A 19,449-nucleotide genomic window follows, 5' to 3' on the forward strand; every position below is an offset into this window, starting at 1 on the left:
TGATCTATAAAACTGAATACCAACATTTTTCTAGAAATTTAATTTTTTTTTTTTAATTTTAGTAAAAATTATTTTTATGATCTTTCGAATTTTTCTTGTGAAACTTTATTTCGTTTTAGGGGCACGCAACAATTCTTTTCAATTAGCTTTCGTTATGTAACATTTATTAACTGGAACAGGAGATTCTGTTTTCTTCAAAATTGCTAATTTTTCCCCACTTTGAATTCAAAAATTTAATATTTTTAAATTTTATTATTTTTTTTTTAACAAAAGTAATTACTCAAATTTAGTGAAAAATTAAGGCTCCAGTGAATTGTGAACACTAAGTGCCAGTTTTGAACCACTGTTCGCTGGTGGTAGCAGACGAAGAGGGAGGCCCCCATTGCGTTGGAAAGCCCAGATGGAGAAGGGCTTGGCCTCACTTGGCATTTCCGATTGGCGTCAGTTCGCACAGAAGAGAAACCACTGGCGTGTTCTTTTGGACTCGGCCAAATTCGCTCAGGCGCTTACAGCACCAAAAAAAAAATAAAAAGAAGAAAATGCAAAATTTTTTAATTTTTTTTTTAAATTTTTTGAGCTGCCGCCCACCCTGTATACGCCCATGTAAAATGAGTGTTTCGTCTGCTGCATGTCTTCTGGCCGCAGAGCGCTTAGAGTCAAAGGTAACGTTGTCAAACGCCCTCTCAATATCAGCAAAGTCTCTCAATGTGCACTCACCGGCTACCAGCCACACTTCGATTATTGTTACAAGGTCGTTTAGTGTACTCACCACATTTTTCCTTTTGAAATAATAACAAATAATTTTTTATTTGCATTCACGATTAACTAAAAATATTTATTCATCATCATTTTATATGTATATTTTATGAATGTATGTATGCACGTTTGCTGACTTCATCCAGCATTTTAATTGTAATTATCATTGTATTATTGTAATCTATATATAAAGATGTATGTATATGTATATGTATGTATATGTACTCACTTATATGTAGTAAACGTAAAAGTCAAAAAGCACACAAAAGTTCTGATCAAATATTACTTTCAAGTATGCATGTGTAAGAATTTTTTATGTATCGTAAATTTTTTCATAGATTTATGAGTACACAATTGCACAACTGGCTGACGAAGTAACAAACATATTCAAATTTATATGTATGTATGTACCTATGTAACTATGTGTGTATGTAAATGATGTGCACGCATGGTTTCTTAAGAGTTATGCACTTATTTTCTTAAGCTTTTTTATTGTTTGTATTAAGCCTTAAAACTAAAGTTTTTTTTTACAACTTTTAACTTAATTTGTACATTATTTACAATTAAATAATAACTCTTTTTCACGGAAGCCATCATATACTGAACTAAGCGGGTTATAAGGGCTTAATTTTGTGAAATATTTTTTAGAAAGAAGCTAGATAAATGGAATATAAAAAATAATATTTTTGAGACTGAAACAAAATGTTTATAAATTTTTTTATAGTTTTTTTAAGTTGAATATAATTTATTCATTGCATATATTTCTTTTTAAATTTTTCACAACATACATACATACATGTTCACTATACTTAATTATTTTATAAATATTATGTAAATACACAGATACTTAGACATCTATTCGTACATTTAAAAATGCTCAAGTCTATTCATTCCGAAAACTTTGTTTCATAAATATTTTTTTTTAATTACATAAGAGCTATATTTTTTTATGAAAATTATTGTATGTGTGTGTGTGGGTGTGTGTTAGCATTAATATTGTGCTTGTGTGTGTATAATGCAAAACACTGTGCAGCAAATAAATAAATTTACACATACACGTTTTATTTACGTACATATGTATGCATGTATTTGTGTGTGTAATTGTATGTGTAATACAACGAGATCTTATACAAGTAAGGAAATATGCACACATCTATGTATGTCGATGTAATAGTTCAACTAAAAAAGGTAAATACTTTTCTGCTTAGTTGGATTTTTTTTACTTAACCACGTACCTATTTATTTTTTTTTATTTATTTTTTTTTTGCATTTTAATTTTTTTATTGGTTTAATGGAAAACTACCTGTAAAACTAAACTTTATAAATTTTTTGTAACATACATACTTATCAGCGCTTCAAATGCTACCGCTTCTAGCTGCAGCAATCACGACGAATCCTATTTTTTTTTATATTTACTTAAGACCTTAAGTATACTAAGTATTGTGTATAGCATTGGCATATTTATGCCATACACCTATGTATGTATGTGTGCCTGCAACTGTGTGTGTGTATTTGTATTTGGATACCTATACCTAAAGCTTATCAACTAACCTACAAACGTTGGGGTTAAATAGCAGTCAAAAATTTGTATTCTTAAAGAATTCTTTCTCCCTCCTTTCAACCTTGATTCCCTATAAACGAATTTATGTATGTATGTGTAAGTGTATATGTATTTACGTGCATGTGTAAGTCTACGAGCGACTAAATTATTGCCTTACCCTTTCCTACACAAAGGAAGCATTTCTTCCCCCCATTCCTTTCCTTTAATCTTCATGTGGCACCTCAGCACTCGCTTGATGCTCCAACTTGATCTTCATTAGCGGTGATTCGCGCGTTGGTGGATATGCCGCTCCAGCACTGGCAGGGCCTTCAGCATTGCCAAAGAATTCACTGGGAAAGAAGTCTTCGAAGCGTGGACTTTTATTCACCGATTTCTGTAGCAAACCATTGGCGATTGCCTCAAAGTCAATACCTGGCGGCAGCGTCTCGGCAAAACGTTTATTGAATGCATAGTTGGTAGCGTGTTCCTTGCTCTTGTAGTGCGCATAGGCGGCGGCCGGATCAGCCGCAGCAGCGGCAGCAGCAGCCGCAACTGCAGTGACTGGCAGCTTTTGAACGCTACTACCACCGCCGCTACCACCACCACCACCACTACCAGCGCCAGCGCCAGCGGCACCACTTCCAGCACCGATGGAGCCACGAGATTGATTGCCATACTGACGCGCATGCATTGCTTCTTTTAGTTCCCGCTCCCGCTCGCGCTCACGTTCCCGCTCGCGTGCATAGTTGGCGCCACTCTGATGCATTTGGCTGACGCGCGAGGCGGCTGCCTGCGCGGGCATCACATTCAAGCCGGGTATACCCATCAGCCCACCAAGCGCGCTCAAATCGGGCATGCTATCGGATGCGCGTCGCGCTTCTGCATGCTGCTTGGCTGTCGCTGCCGATACCTGATCTTCGATCTCGGAACGCTGCAAGTATGCTGGCGATTTGTACATATTCATCGTTTGCGAAATGGGCGATTGTTGTTGTTGTGACATTATTTGGCGGCGCAGTGTTTCGGTCATGGTGGTGAGTGGACTGGGCGAATCGGGTGGCGCGAGCGCGGCATTCTGTGCGGCTAGCTTGGCGGCGGCGTTGTGGTAACCGTTGGCCGCAGCGGCAGCAACGGCTGCATTGCCAGCGGCACCGAAAGGAGAGGCCTGTGGAGTAGATGAAAAGTGGGAAGAAATGTGTGAGTAAAATGAGAAAGTAGTAGAAATGAAGGCAATGAAGGTTAAAAAAATACTGCTAGAGAATAATATTTCAATAGAGGCTACATAGCTGTAGAAAAATAGCAGATATTGTTATAGAGAAATTTTACAAACTAAAAATTAAAAGGAAAAATTTTCTTTTAACATATGTAAATAAAATGTATTTTTGTATACGAAAAATATTTCTAAAAAATATAGTTATACATATTTACACATACATATTCCATATTTTTAAATAGAAAAATATTTTCAAAATTATTTGGAAATTTTTCAAGAAATTGGGTTTACGAAAGTTTGTTTTTTTTCTGGAATTTTTTTTTTCTCCACACACATGCTTTCGGAAAATACTTTTTTGCTGAAAACTTTATGCAATCTGGTTTTATAATAGTATTTTTTTGTAAATTTAGAAGCATATATTTTTCCATAAGAAAATTGTTATCAGTTTCTTTAAAAAAAATATTTTTTTGTGATTTTTTTTTTGTCAGAAATAATTATTTTCATATTTCTCCCTTAAAAATATATTATTTCTAAATTGGTTTATGATTTATGGATTAACTCTGAAATGAGATTTTCTAAAGGAAGGAAACATCTTCTTTTGAAATAATAAATAGTTCTCACCATATAAAATATTTGAAAAGGAATTTTTTTGATAAAACCAAATTTTTTGAAGTTTTTAAAAAAATATTTACTATATATTGAATATTTTATAAATAATTCTTTTTACGTTTCAAGAAATTATGTATTGTGAAAGTTTGTTTTTTTTGGTAATTATGTGGTCTTTAATTTTTTTAAGACATATTTTTTGCCTAAAGTTTTTTTGCTGGCATCCTTAAGAAATTTGGTTTTATAAAAGTATTTCTTGTTGAACTTTTTTTTTACAAAAAAAAAATTTTCAGAAACATTTTTTTAAATTTTTTCAAAATTTTTTATCTAAATTTATTAGAATTTTTTTGTTTTTTTCTACTTTGAAAACTAAGCTTTATGAAAACTGTAACCAGCGACTTTGTCAAAAAATTAGTGCAAGCTGCACCTTTATACAAACAAGTAAGCCTTCTATTTTATCAAATTTTACACAAATTGATTGTTTTTCAGTAGGCAACACTGCTCTTAAATATTTCTAGTAGGAAACTTTCTCAAACACTCCATGGAAGTTTTGAAATCTTTATACGAGTATTGCAAAAATCATTTCATCTCTCTTTATATTCAATGCCAAAGTACACAGATAGAAACTCCTCCGCCAACTTACCCCTTGCATTTGTCCATTGGAATACACGTGTCCCAAGTCCTCTTTAATTTCACGATAATCCCTAAATACCACGGCTTTTATAACGGAACGTATCAGTTCCTCCGGCCACATGCCCAATAATATACGTTGTGGACGACCACGCGCTTTCGGACGCGGATCGGCGCCACCATCCAGCGAGGGACCCAACATATTATGCACACGATTGGCATACAGCACGAAAGTAGGGTAGGGTATATCGAATTTACGTGCAGCCTGTGAGAGTGAGAGACCTTCTTTCAATACGCTGAATATAGCTTCGGCCATTGCTTCGGGACGCCACGATTTTAGCGGGCCACGTTCACGAAATCGCAATTGTTGCACCAGATTTTGCTGATTGGTGTTCCAACATTTTTGCCACATCGACTGCAATTGATATTGGTAACTGTCTGCTGAGACGAACAACGAAAAGAAGTGAAGAGGGGAAAATAGTAAATTTGAAATACAAAAGTAGGGAATGGTGTTATTAAGAAATAACTAAATGCGAAAAGTAAGAAGATTAATTAAAAAAAAATATTGATGATTTGGTAAATGTTTCTAAACTTTTGAGGTTTTTAAATTGTTATTTTTTGCTTAAATTTCTATTTTGCCAAGCACCTACTGGCTTAAAGTAAAATTCCATTATTTTCAACTAACCGGTTACTGAAGAGGATGATGCACCACTCATCCAAGGATGTCCGCTCTCAATCATTTTTGCCTGAAATATAAAAAAAAAGTTTGATTAGAAATGTATTCAGTTTGTTTGTACTAAAATAAGTAAAATATATGAATAATCAAAAGTTTCGAAGCCATTGCGTAGATCAATGGAATGAAGTCTGCCAACCTTTGAAATAAAAGTTGAAGTCAAACAAACAATGTGTTTTCGTAGATATCCTTGGAACCCTCTCATGACTTAAGAAACACTATTTTTATTATTTCAAGCTAGATCGAATCAGTATGATATCTCTTCCTCTTTTATCTTTTTTATTTTTAGACATCGATAATTAAGAGATGTTTCGTAAGTTTTTGATTTATTTTGATACCTTTCGATTTTTTTTTTTAATTATTCGAAGCTTTTAAGGTATGTCCTTTTTTATTTATGGTCTTATAAAATAACAAACAAGTTAAAAAAAATCTGAAAAAAACTCAAAAAAATGTCATTAAAAAACACCCAAGCCCCTGAAAAATTTCAAAAAAACAGGCAATTATATTCAACAATTTCATGAAGCTCGTTTAATGTAATTTTTTTAAGAATTTCGAATTTTTTCTAAACTTTCGTTTTTTTTCTGGGACTTTTTGGTGAAATATTTTTGGATATTTTCTAGTTTATTTCGTGATATGTCGGAATTCTTTTTGGTTTGCTTTCCGTTGTTTTTTTACTTAGCTGTGCTTTTACTTTTCAGGATTTTCACAATTTTTTTTAAAGTTTTTAGAACTTTTCTGGTTTGTTTAGAGACTTTTCTGGATTACTCCTGTTTAATCTTTCGGGATTCTTAGTTTGACTTTTCTGGATTCTTTGTTTTTTTTTTGTGACTTTTTATGGACTCTTTTTCGGTGCTTTTCGGGATTATCCGTGTTTTATCTTTTTTGTGAACTTTTAAAGTTTTTTCAGAACTTTTTAAGATTTTTTTGGTGAGTTTTCGTTAATTTTTCAAAATATTTTTTGTATATATTTTGGATTTCTTCAGAGACTTTTCTGGAATTTTTAGAAATTATTTTGAACGATATGAATTTTTTGCGTTTCTTTGTTTTCTTTTCTAAGTTTTTCCCTTTTTCATTTCCTGTGAACTTTAAAAATATTTTTTGAGATTCTTAGAGTTACCCTTTTGAGATTTTTTGGTACTTTTCTTCATTTACGAGGATTATTCGGTTTTTATTTTGTGTAAATTTTGTTTTATTTTTTGTTGTATTTATTTAGTTTTTTTATGATTTTTTCGTGATTTTAGTTGGGCTTTATACTCTCGGGATTTAACGTGGTTCTTGGTGTTTGTATTTCCTTTTTTAGGAATTTCCGGGTTCCTAGTTTTATTTCTATATTTTTTGAAACTTTTAGTATTTTTCAGATACTGTTAAGGAAACGCAGTTGAACGCGACTGGAAGAAACTATAACGGTTTAGTAATATAATCTTCTAGATAGTTTGTTTCATCTACCATGTAACTCTGCTTTCCTAAGTACTTATATCTTGACAAAAATTCGCCCGGAAAGCAATCCGATTCAGCATAAGAAAGCTACCTTTCTAGACCTCAGAAGTCTGCAGCCACTATTGCTTACATAAAATGTTTTTCATTTCAATGAAAGTGGCTGCAAAATTAACAAAAGCATATAACTTTGTATTTTATAGGGACCCATATTGACAGCCTCCTTCGTTGATGGTACAGATAATTCGCAATAAAAAATAATCAGTGGACATATGGGAATCTTTCTTAATCCATACTTAAGGAATATGCAAAAAAAAAGTATTTACGTAATAAATACAGCTGCCACAGGACATCTGTGTAGTTTTTCTCACTAAGCCTGGCGTTGCTTTATTGCCTGTAGAAATTGAATTGTTAATTCAAACCACAAAAATTTAAAGGACTCGGCTTGCAACGATTGCCAGGTTTCTTCACCAATAAAACTGTCTAGTGAGCGACTATGATAAAGAACTGCAGCATGTAGTTTACACTCATTCCTACCTTCCCACTAAAACAGGCCTGTTTTTGCAATGGATATATGTACATATGTATATACTATTTGCAAAGTAAAAAGTAATAATAAATACTCTTGAAACATATGGGCTGTACATATCTCAACTGTTTCTCGACCTTTTGCTACCTTTGAGTTTTGCCAGCATAAAGTTCATTTGATACTACATATGTATGTATGTATGTATGTAGCTTGTTTAGACTCATTCGCGCGTTTGCCATAAAAATACTTCCGACATGTATTTCAATTATTCATATATGTACATACTTTATGGCTTTTTTACACAGTGCAACCCAGAATGAAAACACACACATACATAGCTATACAAGCTGAGTTATATTAGTTTACTAGCTTAGATATGTTTTTGAATACGAGCAGTTAGCGCTTTGTGAGCCGCCATGGATGAAGCTAGGATATTTTAGTGTCGTACAGTAAATTGTATGCACATTAGGGTGGTCCAAAAAAAAGTAAAGTCGAAATTTTAATGCTATCATCCTCTAGGACTGTTCCATTTCGAAAAAAATTTACCATTGTTTTTTTTTTATTTCGAAATCAAAAAATATTTAGAGGTCGCTCAAAGCGCTCAAAATTTTCCATTTATACACTTTATATGGGAAAAAACCATTTTTCGTAGAAATGGTATAAAATTCTTGAAAACCAATATTTTACGAACGGAACACTCAAAAGCTTCGGAAGTCTTCTGAAGAAAAACAGAGCAGACATGGAAAACTTTGAGCGCCTTGAGCGACCTCTAAATATTTTTGATTTCGAAATAAAAAAAAACAGGGGCATATTTTCTCGATACAGAAAAATCTTAGGGGAAGATAGCATTAAAATTCCGGCTTTACTTTTTCCACGCGCATTTTTCGACCACCCTAATGCACATACATACATACATACATTCTCAAGGCACTTTTTTTCTTTGTAGACATGCGTGTGTGTGTGTGTGTCTGTTAATGTATATTATTTATAAGCACGTAAGCAGTTTTACACGCTGTAAACGAGACGTGTTGCAACTACCACTACCTTGCCACTTAATGTCAAATATTTAGCGTAAATTTCTCAGCTTCAAGTCAACTAAAAAAAAAAAAAAAAAACCAAATTATGCTACAGCTATACCTCATTTGTCAGCATATTAGCTGAGTTTTTCCTCCTCATCCTTTTTAGTGAAAAATAAAATTCGTCTTTTCCTCTGAAATATGTATAGCGAGCACGTGATCATGTTTATAACATAAATATCGAAGAGAAAAAAATGCATAAAATTTTCCGCTTGTCTATATTTATGTGCTCAGGAACTCGGCGAAAGCAGCAGCGCACAGCAGCTGCCTCGAAAAAAAATAAATATCAAGCGAAGAAAACAAGAACCAAAAACAGTTATGACCAGCTCGCGCTTTTGCCTCAATAGGCGTTGAACAGGCAACCAACTATGACTATGCAGCGCTGTGGCTTACAAAAGCTTCCCGGCTAAGCATTGAAGAAAAAAAGCTGCAGTCGCTTCAATTGGTCATTGCCAGCCAGGCGAAGGCGGCAGGCCGTGCGCCATGTGGCCGCGCTGGTCGGCGGAGTTTATTACTTTCCTTTGCAGACATTTCATTGCATATTTAGCGCTGGCACGAAACGAACATCAATTTGTTGCCGCCACAAAAAGCAGTCAACAATGTAATAAAGTAGCAAACTACATAGAGAGGCGTAGAGGGTGTACTGTGCAACATGCAACAATAGCGTTGCAGCATTTTGTTTTTGTTTTTTTTTTGTTCCGCCAACAGCTGACTTCTTAACTGCTCTTCTGCTGCTTCACAAACAAATCTTCCATATTTTCATTTTTTGCTGCCGGCTTCGCTTTTGCTTATCCTGCGAGAATAGCGATTTATTTAAAGCGGAATTAGTTGCTTCCTCGCTAAGCCATTTCCTTTTCCACACTTTAGCATTGCATTTCACGTTTTTTTTTTGTTAGTTTTTACTGAATTAAATTTTTTTCACTGCACTTGCACCGCACAGCTTGTATGCAAATGTTGCACGTTTATTAATAAATTTCAAACAAAATAGCGGCGCGGCAGCAAAAATGTGCGCGCGGAAAAGCGCCCAAACAATTGAGCAGTAAGCAGAACAATTTATCTTGTTAATTTTATTTCTACACTATGCAATGTATGTATGTTTGCCTGCCTGCGGTAGCTTTAGCCGCTTAAGCTGTGGCTTTCACAACGCTTAGCATTTAGCGTAACGGAAATGCAGCCTTTTAGGCGCTAGCACCAGCTGCGGCTACATATAATTTGCTTAGCTGTTGCTTTTGCAAATTTGTTTCTTATTTGTTTCTTTTTATTTTTTATTTTTGGTTTTGAGTTTTTTTCTACCAAGCCATTGCTGCTGCTGTTCTGTTTCTTTGTAGCATGCAATCTTTTGCGACGGCACAGTTTGCCTGGGATTTGTGGCAGCGGATGTGAATTTTAATAGTAGTTAAAACTTCCGTTTTCCACAGAAAATAAAGGCGCTTGCTAAATGTGGAAGATTCAAGCTTTTTGCCTGCTATTTTGCATTGCTTAAGTGACCGAGTGTCTAGTGTGTGTCTGTCCGTGTACAACTCATGTTCTTAAATACCAGCTTACTCATTAATTTCGAATGTAGCCGACACACGCAAATGTAATTAAACTTTTTCTTTGGAATTCTGGATGTGTAAGACAAATAAAAATAAAAAGGAATTGTGTTGCAAAAGGAAATCACTAACGTTTTTTAAAAGATATGTTTTTATGTTGACCAAGTACTCAACTTTGGTATGCAAAAAACGGAAGGACCTTCTAAAAACCTTTCTATGTTGTACAAATTATACATAAATTATTTGCAAGAACTTGAGAGAACACGTGTACCGCAAAGAGAATCAAAAAAAGAGACTGTGGCTTTTTTTTGTCCTTTACACAGCGCACTGTGGACAATTTATTAGAGATTTTATTCAACTATCTTGAAGAACCCACTCCGTATAATTTTTTTAAATACTAACTTTTTGTGGTTTCCGAACTATTATTTTCATGCTCTTATTGCAACTTTTTCGTTTCTGAAAAGTTTCGAAGGTAAATTTTCATCATAATAATTCACCATAATTTTGTTAGTCAAAAGAGGCTAGCCTTTTGAGTTAAAATTGCGAAAAATACATATTTATGTAGTTTAATATTTATTTTGTGTGGCCATACAGTTACGTTCAAAAATATGTTTATAAGAACTTCTATAAATTTTCTCTTTTAAATTTTCCCTTATCAGAAACTTGTCTGCCTTTTAAATTTGAAAGGTCTGATGCACGTGGATCATAAAATATATTTTTACTCAATACAAATTTTTTGGACAAGTGGCAAACCTTTTTAATAAAAATGTTTTAGTTAAAACTTCTCGTAACAAAAGTTGTACTTAGTTTTTTAAATAATTTTTTGTAGTTTAATATCAATTTTGTATGGCCATGTAGTTACTTTAAAAATTATATGAGGAAAAAACTGCTTTAAATTTTCTTTAAGTGGCAACCCTGCACAAAAACTTCGTTGCCTTTAAAAATTTCGAAAGTTCCGATGTGCGTGGATTTTAAGATATTTTTGCATTCCATAAATTTTTTTATAGGTGGCAAACCATTTTGAAAAAAAAAAATTTATAAAATTTCTCGTAACAAAAGTTGTATTAAGTTCTCTAAATAATTTTTTGTAGTTCAATATGAATATAGTATTATATAGTATAGTATAGCTATTCTGTTACTTTCGAAAATAAATTGGAAAAAAACTGCCATAAATTTTCTTAAGTGGCAACCCTGCACATAAACTTGCGCATAAACTTTAAAAATTTCGACAGACCAGATGTGCGTGGATTTTTAAATATTATTTTATTCAATAAATTTTTTCTGAAAGGTGGCAACCCTTTTTGAGAAACTTGTTTAGTTAAAGCTTTCTCGAAAGAAAGATTCTGTTTACTTTTTTAATTATTTCTAATTCGTATATTTTCTAGAGAGGTGGCAGCCCTTTTTTGAATCTTTTTTATTTAAAGCTTTCTTGTAAGAAAGGTTTTCTGTACTTCATTAAATATATCCAATTGGTATGGATGACAACACGTATTGAAACTACTTGGGGTTTTAGGTTGTAGTGTATTACATATGTACTATTGCACATTTTTATTTTATTTAAATAATTCGACTAATAAATTTGTATTAATATAATAACATTTGTAGTTGGTAACCTTATACGAATTAATTTCCGCATAGAAGAGCCTTCAAAAGGCTTCTCTTTAGTACTCACATGTTAAAAACTTTGGAAGACAATAATCTATTTACGTTTTTTAGCCAGGTGGCAATACTACTCGCAAATGGCATGTCTAAAAAAAAGCACATGGATTCACATTTCCCCCTCTTTCGATCTTCGATTAAAGTTTATGCTATTCTTATAGTAATTTATTTAATTAACTCTGCCGCTTGTGCACAATTCCCTATAAAATGTATTGATTACTTTTTCTTCAGCAACCCACACTGACTTGCTGCTGATTTGTTTCCAACTGCCATAAAACATTCAACAATCAACTTCTACATACAAAAACATCTATTATTTATTATCCCCATACGTATGCATATGCATAACTTACAAGCGTATAAGATAAAATATGTAGCCAAGTTTATATAAATATATGTACATATATGTATATAACATATGTATGTACATTAGGGTGGCCCAAAATTTTTTTCGCGTTCCTTCTTATTTTCCATATTCTTTGATTCCGAGGGTGGCAGCAGTAAAATTCCAAAACTTTATTTTCATGCGCACCCTATTTGGGCCACCCTAATGTAATATACGTACATATATGCATAGCCGTGCAATTTAATAAAATAAGTATAATTTTGCTATTTTACATACGCCTTCTTCGAAACTAATGCAATTTTAATTTTACTCTCCATACTCCATGGCGTATACGTTACGAGCGTAGGGGAGGCCTGCCAGCAACACCACCACCACCACCAACAGCGTCACAAGCGAACTCTATACTGCAGCGCATATCGTATGGCCTCACTCTTGGCACCAGATATGCATATGTACCCTGTAGTGAAATGCCAAACCAATTGAAAAAAATTCTAGTTCATTAACTAGTATGTATGTGCCTACCAATTCGACAATTTCGAAGAACTTAAGCGTTCAGCGGCATCTGCCTTTGAATTACCAAAACCAAATAAATTGCTTTTCTTATAAATGTCGGCTGTAGCGTCACGTGAGGTTCGAGGCCGCTTGGAGGTGGTTAAGATTTTTAAAGTTAAATCAATGTAATTAAAAATAATTATTTCAATTTAAATAACATAACATAATTATTTCAGTTTAAATAACAAATCTGAAAATCTAATTGCATTGCTGAAAAAACAGACATATGGGAAGAAATGCTTGTGCCATAAAAAAAAAAGAAATTAAAAAAAAATTTTTTTTTTTTTTTTTGTATTAAATTTAAAAATTGAAGTAAAAACACTAAATAAATATTAAATAAAAAATTAATAAATTAAAAAATTTATTTTCATGGGGGATGAACTGGCAGACTATCTCATCAACTGGTATGTTGCTACTAGTATTTCTCATCATCTCCTTAGACATCTCATCGCCATGTTAAAATAACCAGTCGCTAACATTGTAAAAGGTTAAAACGTGAACTAGTTGGATTGAAACGCAAACCGGTAAAATTCTAGTTCAATAAACTAGTAGCTTTCCCTGCAGGGTATGTACAGGACACAAACACATTTCGCGTTGTTCTTCAACTTTTCTTTGTCTTCAATTATTCGAAGATCTTCTTTCTGTCTGCGCTTGTGTACGTGCATACATACATACATATATGTATGTACGTATAATGAGTTTGCATGTGTGCGCGCATTGGCTTACTCACAAGTTTTATATTTCTTATAGTATAAGTAATATAACGCTTTATTTATTATTCATTTTCGATTCGCATATTTTATAGTACTCGTACAATCATCGTCAGCCTGCGTTAGCCGCAAACACAAGCAACCTGCCAAACCCGCCAACCAGCCAAACAACTGTCCAACTTTACCGATGCCAATAAAAAAAAAGAAAACCCGTGCACAAGCATAGGAGTGAATGTATGTACATACGTACATATGTGTGCATACGTTTGTAAAACGGAATATCCTTGCCGTGCGAAAGGATGTTGGCGCACACTACAACAACTCACCACACTAAATATTCTCGAACTATGCGACTATGTAATAACTTCATTCCCAACCGAAAAGTTCACTCACTTGCTCATTCATTTCATCTAAGTAGCTACCTTCACATTCACTCTGTCTCTCTCTCTCTCTTTGATTTCTGCCTGCCCAGCATGTAGCGCACTCATCACAACAAATTTTTGAGCTTTTCTATGCTATTCCTTCACTCCAAGTTTCTTGATTTTTTTTTTTGCATTGAGTTTGACTCATTCCCTGCAGGTCCTAAGCTACGCCATTGCCATTGCCACTAGCACTTGCTGCTTGCTACTACTTTTCCTTTACGCCTGATAGTTTTAGCGGCATTTTCTTCTGTGGCGACTCAACCAACAACAAAAACTTTCTTGTCTTTATAGTTGGTAGTTGGTCACAAACTAACACCACCGCGATATGTTAGCTTTGCCTCACCTACTCTCACCATATCGCGCACAACCACAAACCGACATACAAACATACATTCTTCTGCTCCTCATTTATGTACGCCATAGTGCATTGTAGACATTTTATATATTTTATATTGTTTGCCGTTGAGCTCATTCCATTCATTAATTTTATAAGAAGCGCCGTATCGCATAATAAATAATTAATTTAAATGCCGCCGCACCCAACTTTTTGTAAATGCCAGATATTTTAGCGGTGTGGCGCGCCAAGTGAGCGGGCAGACGACGCTTTGCATGGTTTGCATTTAAATAAAATAAGAAAATTTATTTGCCTTTGCTTTATTGCAAATGTGGCTGAGAGTGTGGGCGTATGCAAGCAAAGGCAAGTCGTTTGCTTCCTGAAGCTTCTTTGGCGGAGCGTCGGAGCTAATGGTGGCGCTTGCGGATAACGGAAATGAATGATCAATTTTAATGAAATTCAATTTAATAGAAATAAAGTATCAAAGTAATACTTCTCAAAGGTTTTAAATGGTAGCGCTGCTGGCGCTTACAAGCCTTGGGTTGAAGCTCGCTTAACTGCACTTGTTTAAGGCGTGTTGAGGACAGCAAATCCCTGGGAACCCAAGTTATGAGGTTGAAGAGATTGTTAAACACCATTTAGTCTGAGATATGCTTGCCCAAAAGATTGACTTTGTCCAATCACAGTGAAGTGTGATCTGGCTGTGGCACCATTCATTGCGTTATAACCCTCCTTAAAATAACGTTGAAGGTTTAGACAATATGGCGTGAAAGATTGAAAACCTTCAATAACGAACTGATTGGACCATATCGGCACGACTTCAGTCATAGTAATTTCAAGATTGGCAATATTTGCACTGCTCGCCCACCAAATCCTGGAAAAGGCTCACACTACCTCTGCTTCGATTTTAACGCCACCTTTCAGAGCAAGAAGATCAGCTGCCCTTACAAGGCCATGTCTAAATTGTCTTAAGAAAATGTGAAAAACCGTTGAGTCCTATTGCTGGCACCGATCGTATCCGACGCTTCAAAGAACAGCAGTTTTCCTATTCAAAAGCCAGATCATTGTCTACCTTGTCTTGAAGCAATCGGAATATATTACCTCATTTCCCACGGCAGCGTGTGGATCTCTCTATTTCTCACTTTTAGCTGAAGATTCTTTTCTTCTTAAGCAGACAGATTTGAAGCCAAGATCAATAAGCGATCGTCGGTCCACAATCTAATTCAAATAATGGATTTCCAAAAATTGTTTGGAGCACGAGGCAGCGAAACAAAGGTGGCGCCTTCCGCGGACCGCTAATACTCTCTTTGTAGATTTTAAATGTCTTTAAAAATAGGAGAAAAATTCCCTTATGTATCTAAAATAATGTAGTTGTATTAAATGTAAGTTCAAATTTAAGAAGCTGAAGAGTAGGTATAATTCTAGCTAGTTTTACATCACTATTTCGCACCACTTATTCACTTGCTCAGTTGTTCTCAGCCCGATTAGGGCAATATTTTGTTCGATCATTCTTGGTATGGAGTTGCGATATCGATAGAAAATTCTTCTCTAAAAGCGTAAACAGACGGCAGTGTTGATCCGGATCCACTCGGGTATTAACTGAAGTTGAGCCGGATTAAATCCGAGTTAATCCGGATCAACGCTGCCTTCTGTTTAAGCTTTAAGAAAGACATCGATATCTCCGATTTCGATATTTTAGATTAAAAAAAAAATCGACCTGAAATGTCAAACTTACCAAAAACAATGAAAAATAACGATATTTTCGATATTGTGTAAGAAACCCGGAAAATACTATATATATTACCTACATATGTATGTATGCATGTGGATTTGTTTGACATCTTCAAAGTACAGATTAAACAACTAAATTATAAAACACAACTTTTGTACAACTGAACAGAGTTAAAAAATACACAAGTTTACCGATTTCGTTGCTGTGTAATACATATATAAATAGGTATGAGCTATGTAGTTTACATATACCATGAAAGAGGCTTTGAGTAATCAGCAGTTACTTAGAAGGCAGCAAGACCAAATTTTCGCAAATTTTGGGCATTGCAATACAGTTTAGATATTTGATTTACAATTTTGTTTTTAAATAAACATCGCTTAACTCCGTAATTTCCATGTATCGATATTTAAGCGTTGAAAACGTCTGTTATAAAAAATCTAGTTTCACCCCAACTACTTAGTTTTAGGCAGCATCGATACCCAAAGTACTCAGTACTCAGTCCTCAAAAGGATCGAGAGTATCCGATTTTTAAAAGTACTCCAAAGTATTCATTACTCACAAAGTAAATCGAAATACTCAGAACTTGAACGAACTCGAAATTACTCAGTAGTAAAAAAATGCTCTGTTCCAGCCATCACTTTGATATACATATATATGTACTCAGGAACGGTTCAAAGTACCTAGTATTAAGTGTCGAATAAATACTTAAAAGTACTGAGTTCTATATACATTTACCGGTATTAAAAAATGATTGTACTCAATTTCAAGTTTCAATAATTTTCAGGTACAATACTGGTACCCAGTACAGTTAGCCATTCGATCGAAGTAATTTGGGATTAATATATTAATTTGAATAAAGTGCTGCCAGCTTGTGAGATTTCTACATTAAGCTTTGAAATGTTACCAACATGTGTATAATATTACAAGAAAGTATCTACTCAGTACTCTCAGAAATGCCAGATCCCTAGAAGTAGCAAAAGTACTCGATACTTTCCAACACTAATAAAAACATTTGATAGACTTTTGGCTTAAAGAACCTAGAGAGCTTTTTTGCACCAGCAGCCTGAGTAGCAAACGGCTGTGGCACGGGAGAAAAAATGGCTGATATTCTCGCTAGGAAAAATCTTCATTGCGGACGCCTTCACCTTACCACGCACGAAGCAAAAATGTTTACAGGCTTTCCACTGAGGTTTTGTACAATAGATCGTCCTTGGTCGCAGTAACTACATAGGTGTCACGCACCCTCCTTGATAAGCTCTCTGCTAATGAGCTGAAGTTCATTGAATTTTAAATTTCTCAAGCATTTAACTCCACGTAAATACTTAGTAGTCCTTTGCCTATAATCAGTTTATGTAGTAGTGTCCGTGCTTGGGGGCAGAAGACTCCAAATGTGTCACTTAAATGTAACATACATACGCACACGCCGGCAAACGCATCTACCTACCTAGCTTAAGTTGAATGTGTATTTTAGGTGCAGTCGGTGGAGAAGTCAAAATCATCCATAGCTGCATATTGTACTAACACAGAAGCATGTATGCACATATGCGTAAGTGAGTCATATAACTTGCGGGCATACAGCCAGAGAACTATCTGCAGATATTTATTTACATATGTGGCTATGTTTATTGCCACAATCATACCTGATTAATACATTCTGTTCCGTAATGCGCTTGGTAGCGTTTGCCGCAGCTAAGACAACGTCGCCACCATCGCTGCCGCCACCGCCGTTGTCGTGTCTCAAATAAGTAATTAATTCAAAATATAAACATACACGTAACTTCAGTAAACACGTATATACATACGTACGTATGCAGGATGTGAGCTTACAAAATAGATATACAAAAGTATTTATATATACTTAAGCACACATATAGTAATTGCATGCATTACATATGCGCTAAGTGGATGTAATTTGCTAAGTATTTGCTAGTATTGACAAAATTGCATGTGTTAATACGGGAGCAAAGGTAGAGCAGAGTCATACAAAAAAAGAAATTCCTTCCAAAAGTTCCATCCTTGTCGAACGATATACTGCCATCAAACTTTACGTTTATAAATATAAATTTAGAAGATGCTTATGAAATATTTATATTTTACTCCAGAAGTATGTATGTATATTGTCTATATATTAACTAAACAATTAGTTAAGCAACCTAAGACCATTTCAAATTTAAATTAGCAGAAAAAATTCGGCCATCTTCTGTTGTCATGGTGGTTCGGACCACCCTTATGTCTATATATGCACGAAAATATTTACTAGGGCTTTTGAATTATTCGAATAATTCGAACGCGTATGCTTAAATATATACCCACATAGTTATACACTTTACTATACATATTTATTACATATCACTGCAGTAGACAATTTTCTTAGCGAATTTTGGCAATTCCGTACGCATATCCAAAATAGCCAATAGCAGGTGACAAACATTAATGCAGTCAGACAGTTAAAGGAAACATACGGAATTATATATTGAGGAAGATTTGGGTGTTGTTGTGCCCGTGGGCTATATAAATAAGCAAACTGCAAGCATAAGTACGATACATACATATCTATGTAGCGGTAGGCATTCACTCTAAGTACAATTTTCACAGTGGGTTATTAACTCACGTTCGTAAATTAACTACTACTTATAGATCTTCGGTAAAAAATTTTAGAATCAACTTTCGAATATAAGCTAACTCTCCACTGCGAAAACGGCCTTGTCAACAAAAACAATTCAATATTCGCTGGCGGTACATTTTATAACTTAATGCTAAAAGTGCAAGGTTTTTTACAAAAAAATTGCCATCACTTTTCAGTCACTCAAAATAACTACTCATAAATTGCAAATTCTTACTATCGGAATGTGCTTACTTTGATATATACGTGTACATATGTGCATACACATACATATATTACTCATACATAGGACCACACAAATACCTACAAATGGATTCTTACTGCAGCTACTTGCATATACATACACACATACATACATATATTTGTGTATATAACTAATCATAGTTAGTAATCGCATTCGCTATTCCATAATATTGATTTAGTTCGCAATGTTAGGTATTTCATGGCTGTGCATGTATTTGTTTACCTGCGCGCAAAACCAAGTTTGTTTCATTAGTATTAATATTGTTATATGCATTCCCTTAATGGTATCAAAATGTAATTTTCCTTCCATCCCCTCAACTCCTATTCGACGAACTATTTTGTTATGGTTGCAATACGGGTGTAAAGACTAAACTGTTTTAGGCCGTTATTTAGGCAACCTCATACTTGCATACTATTGAGTGACTCATGCAACTACATACATACATGTATAAGGATGATCACATACAGAGATGAAACGAGTATACGTATGTATATGTGCATAGGCATGCATAGGAGCTTGAATTTTCAAAATTTATAAGACTATCCATAGGCAGTTACGCGTGGTCACGGCAGCTCAATCAAGTTAGCGGCGCTAAAACGAAAAAATGAAGAAAAAATTTGTTCGTATTATTGTGCTCATTGTGTGCTATTTTCGGCCACTTTTCGTTTTTTTTGTGCTCCGACCATTTGGTAAATAATTAAGACTTTGCTAAGTTAACCGTAACTTAGCAAAACATTCATTCAATGAAGTATTTTTACTACTTTTCTGGGCTTATTTTTTT

General features: G+C 34.4%; 1 protein-coding gene across 1 annotated transcript in view; it reads right to left on the bottom strand.

Moving 5' to 3' along the window:
- The window catches only part of LOC118747687 (protein bric-a-brac 2), a gene marked incomplete at its 3' end in the record, with an annotated part of 138,856 nt that overhangs the window by 9,353 nt on the left and 110,054 nt on the right, over positions 1–19,449 (bottom strand). The window contains 1 exon segment of the mRNA XM_036481757.1: positions 5,429–5,488. Within this exon segment, the coding sequence (XP_036337650.1) occupies positions 5,429–5,488 (60 nt within the window).

Source organism: Rhagoletis pomonella, unplaced genomic scaffold (genome assembly GCF_013731165.1).
Source record: "Rhagoletis pomonella isolate Grant_MI unplaced genomic scaffold, Rhpom_1.0 Rhpom_scaffold_00012, whole genome shotgun sequence".
NCBI lineage: Eukaryota > Metazoa > Arthropoda > Insecta > Diptera > Tephritidae > Rhagoletis > Rhagoletis pomonella.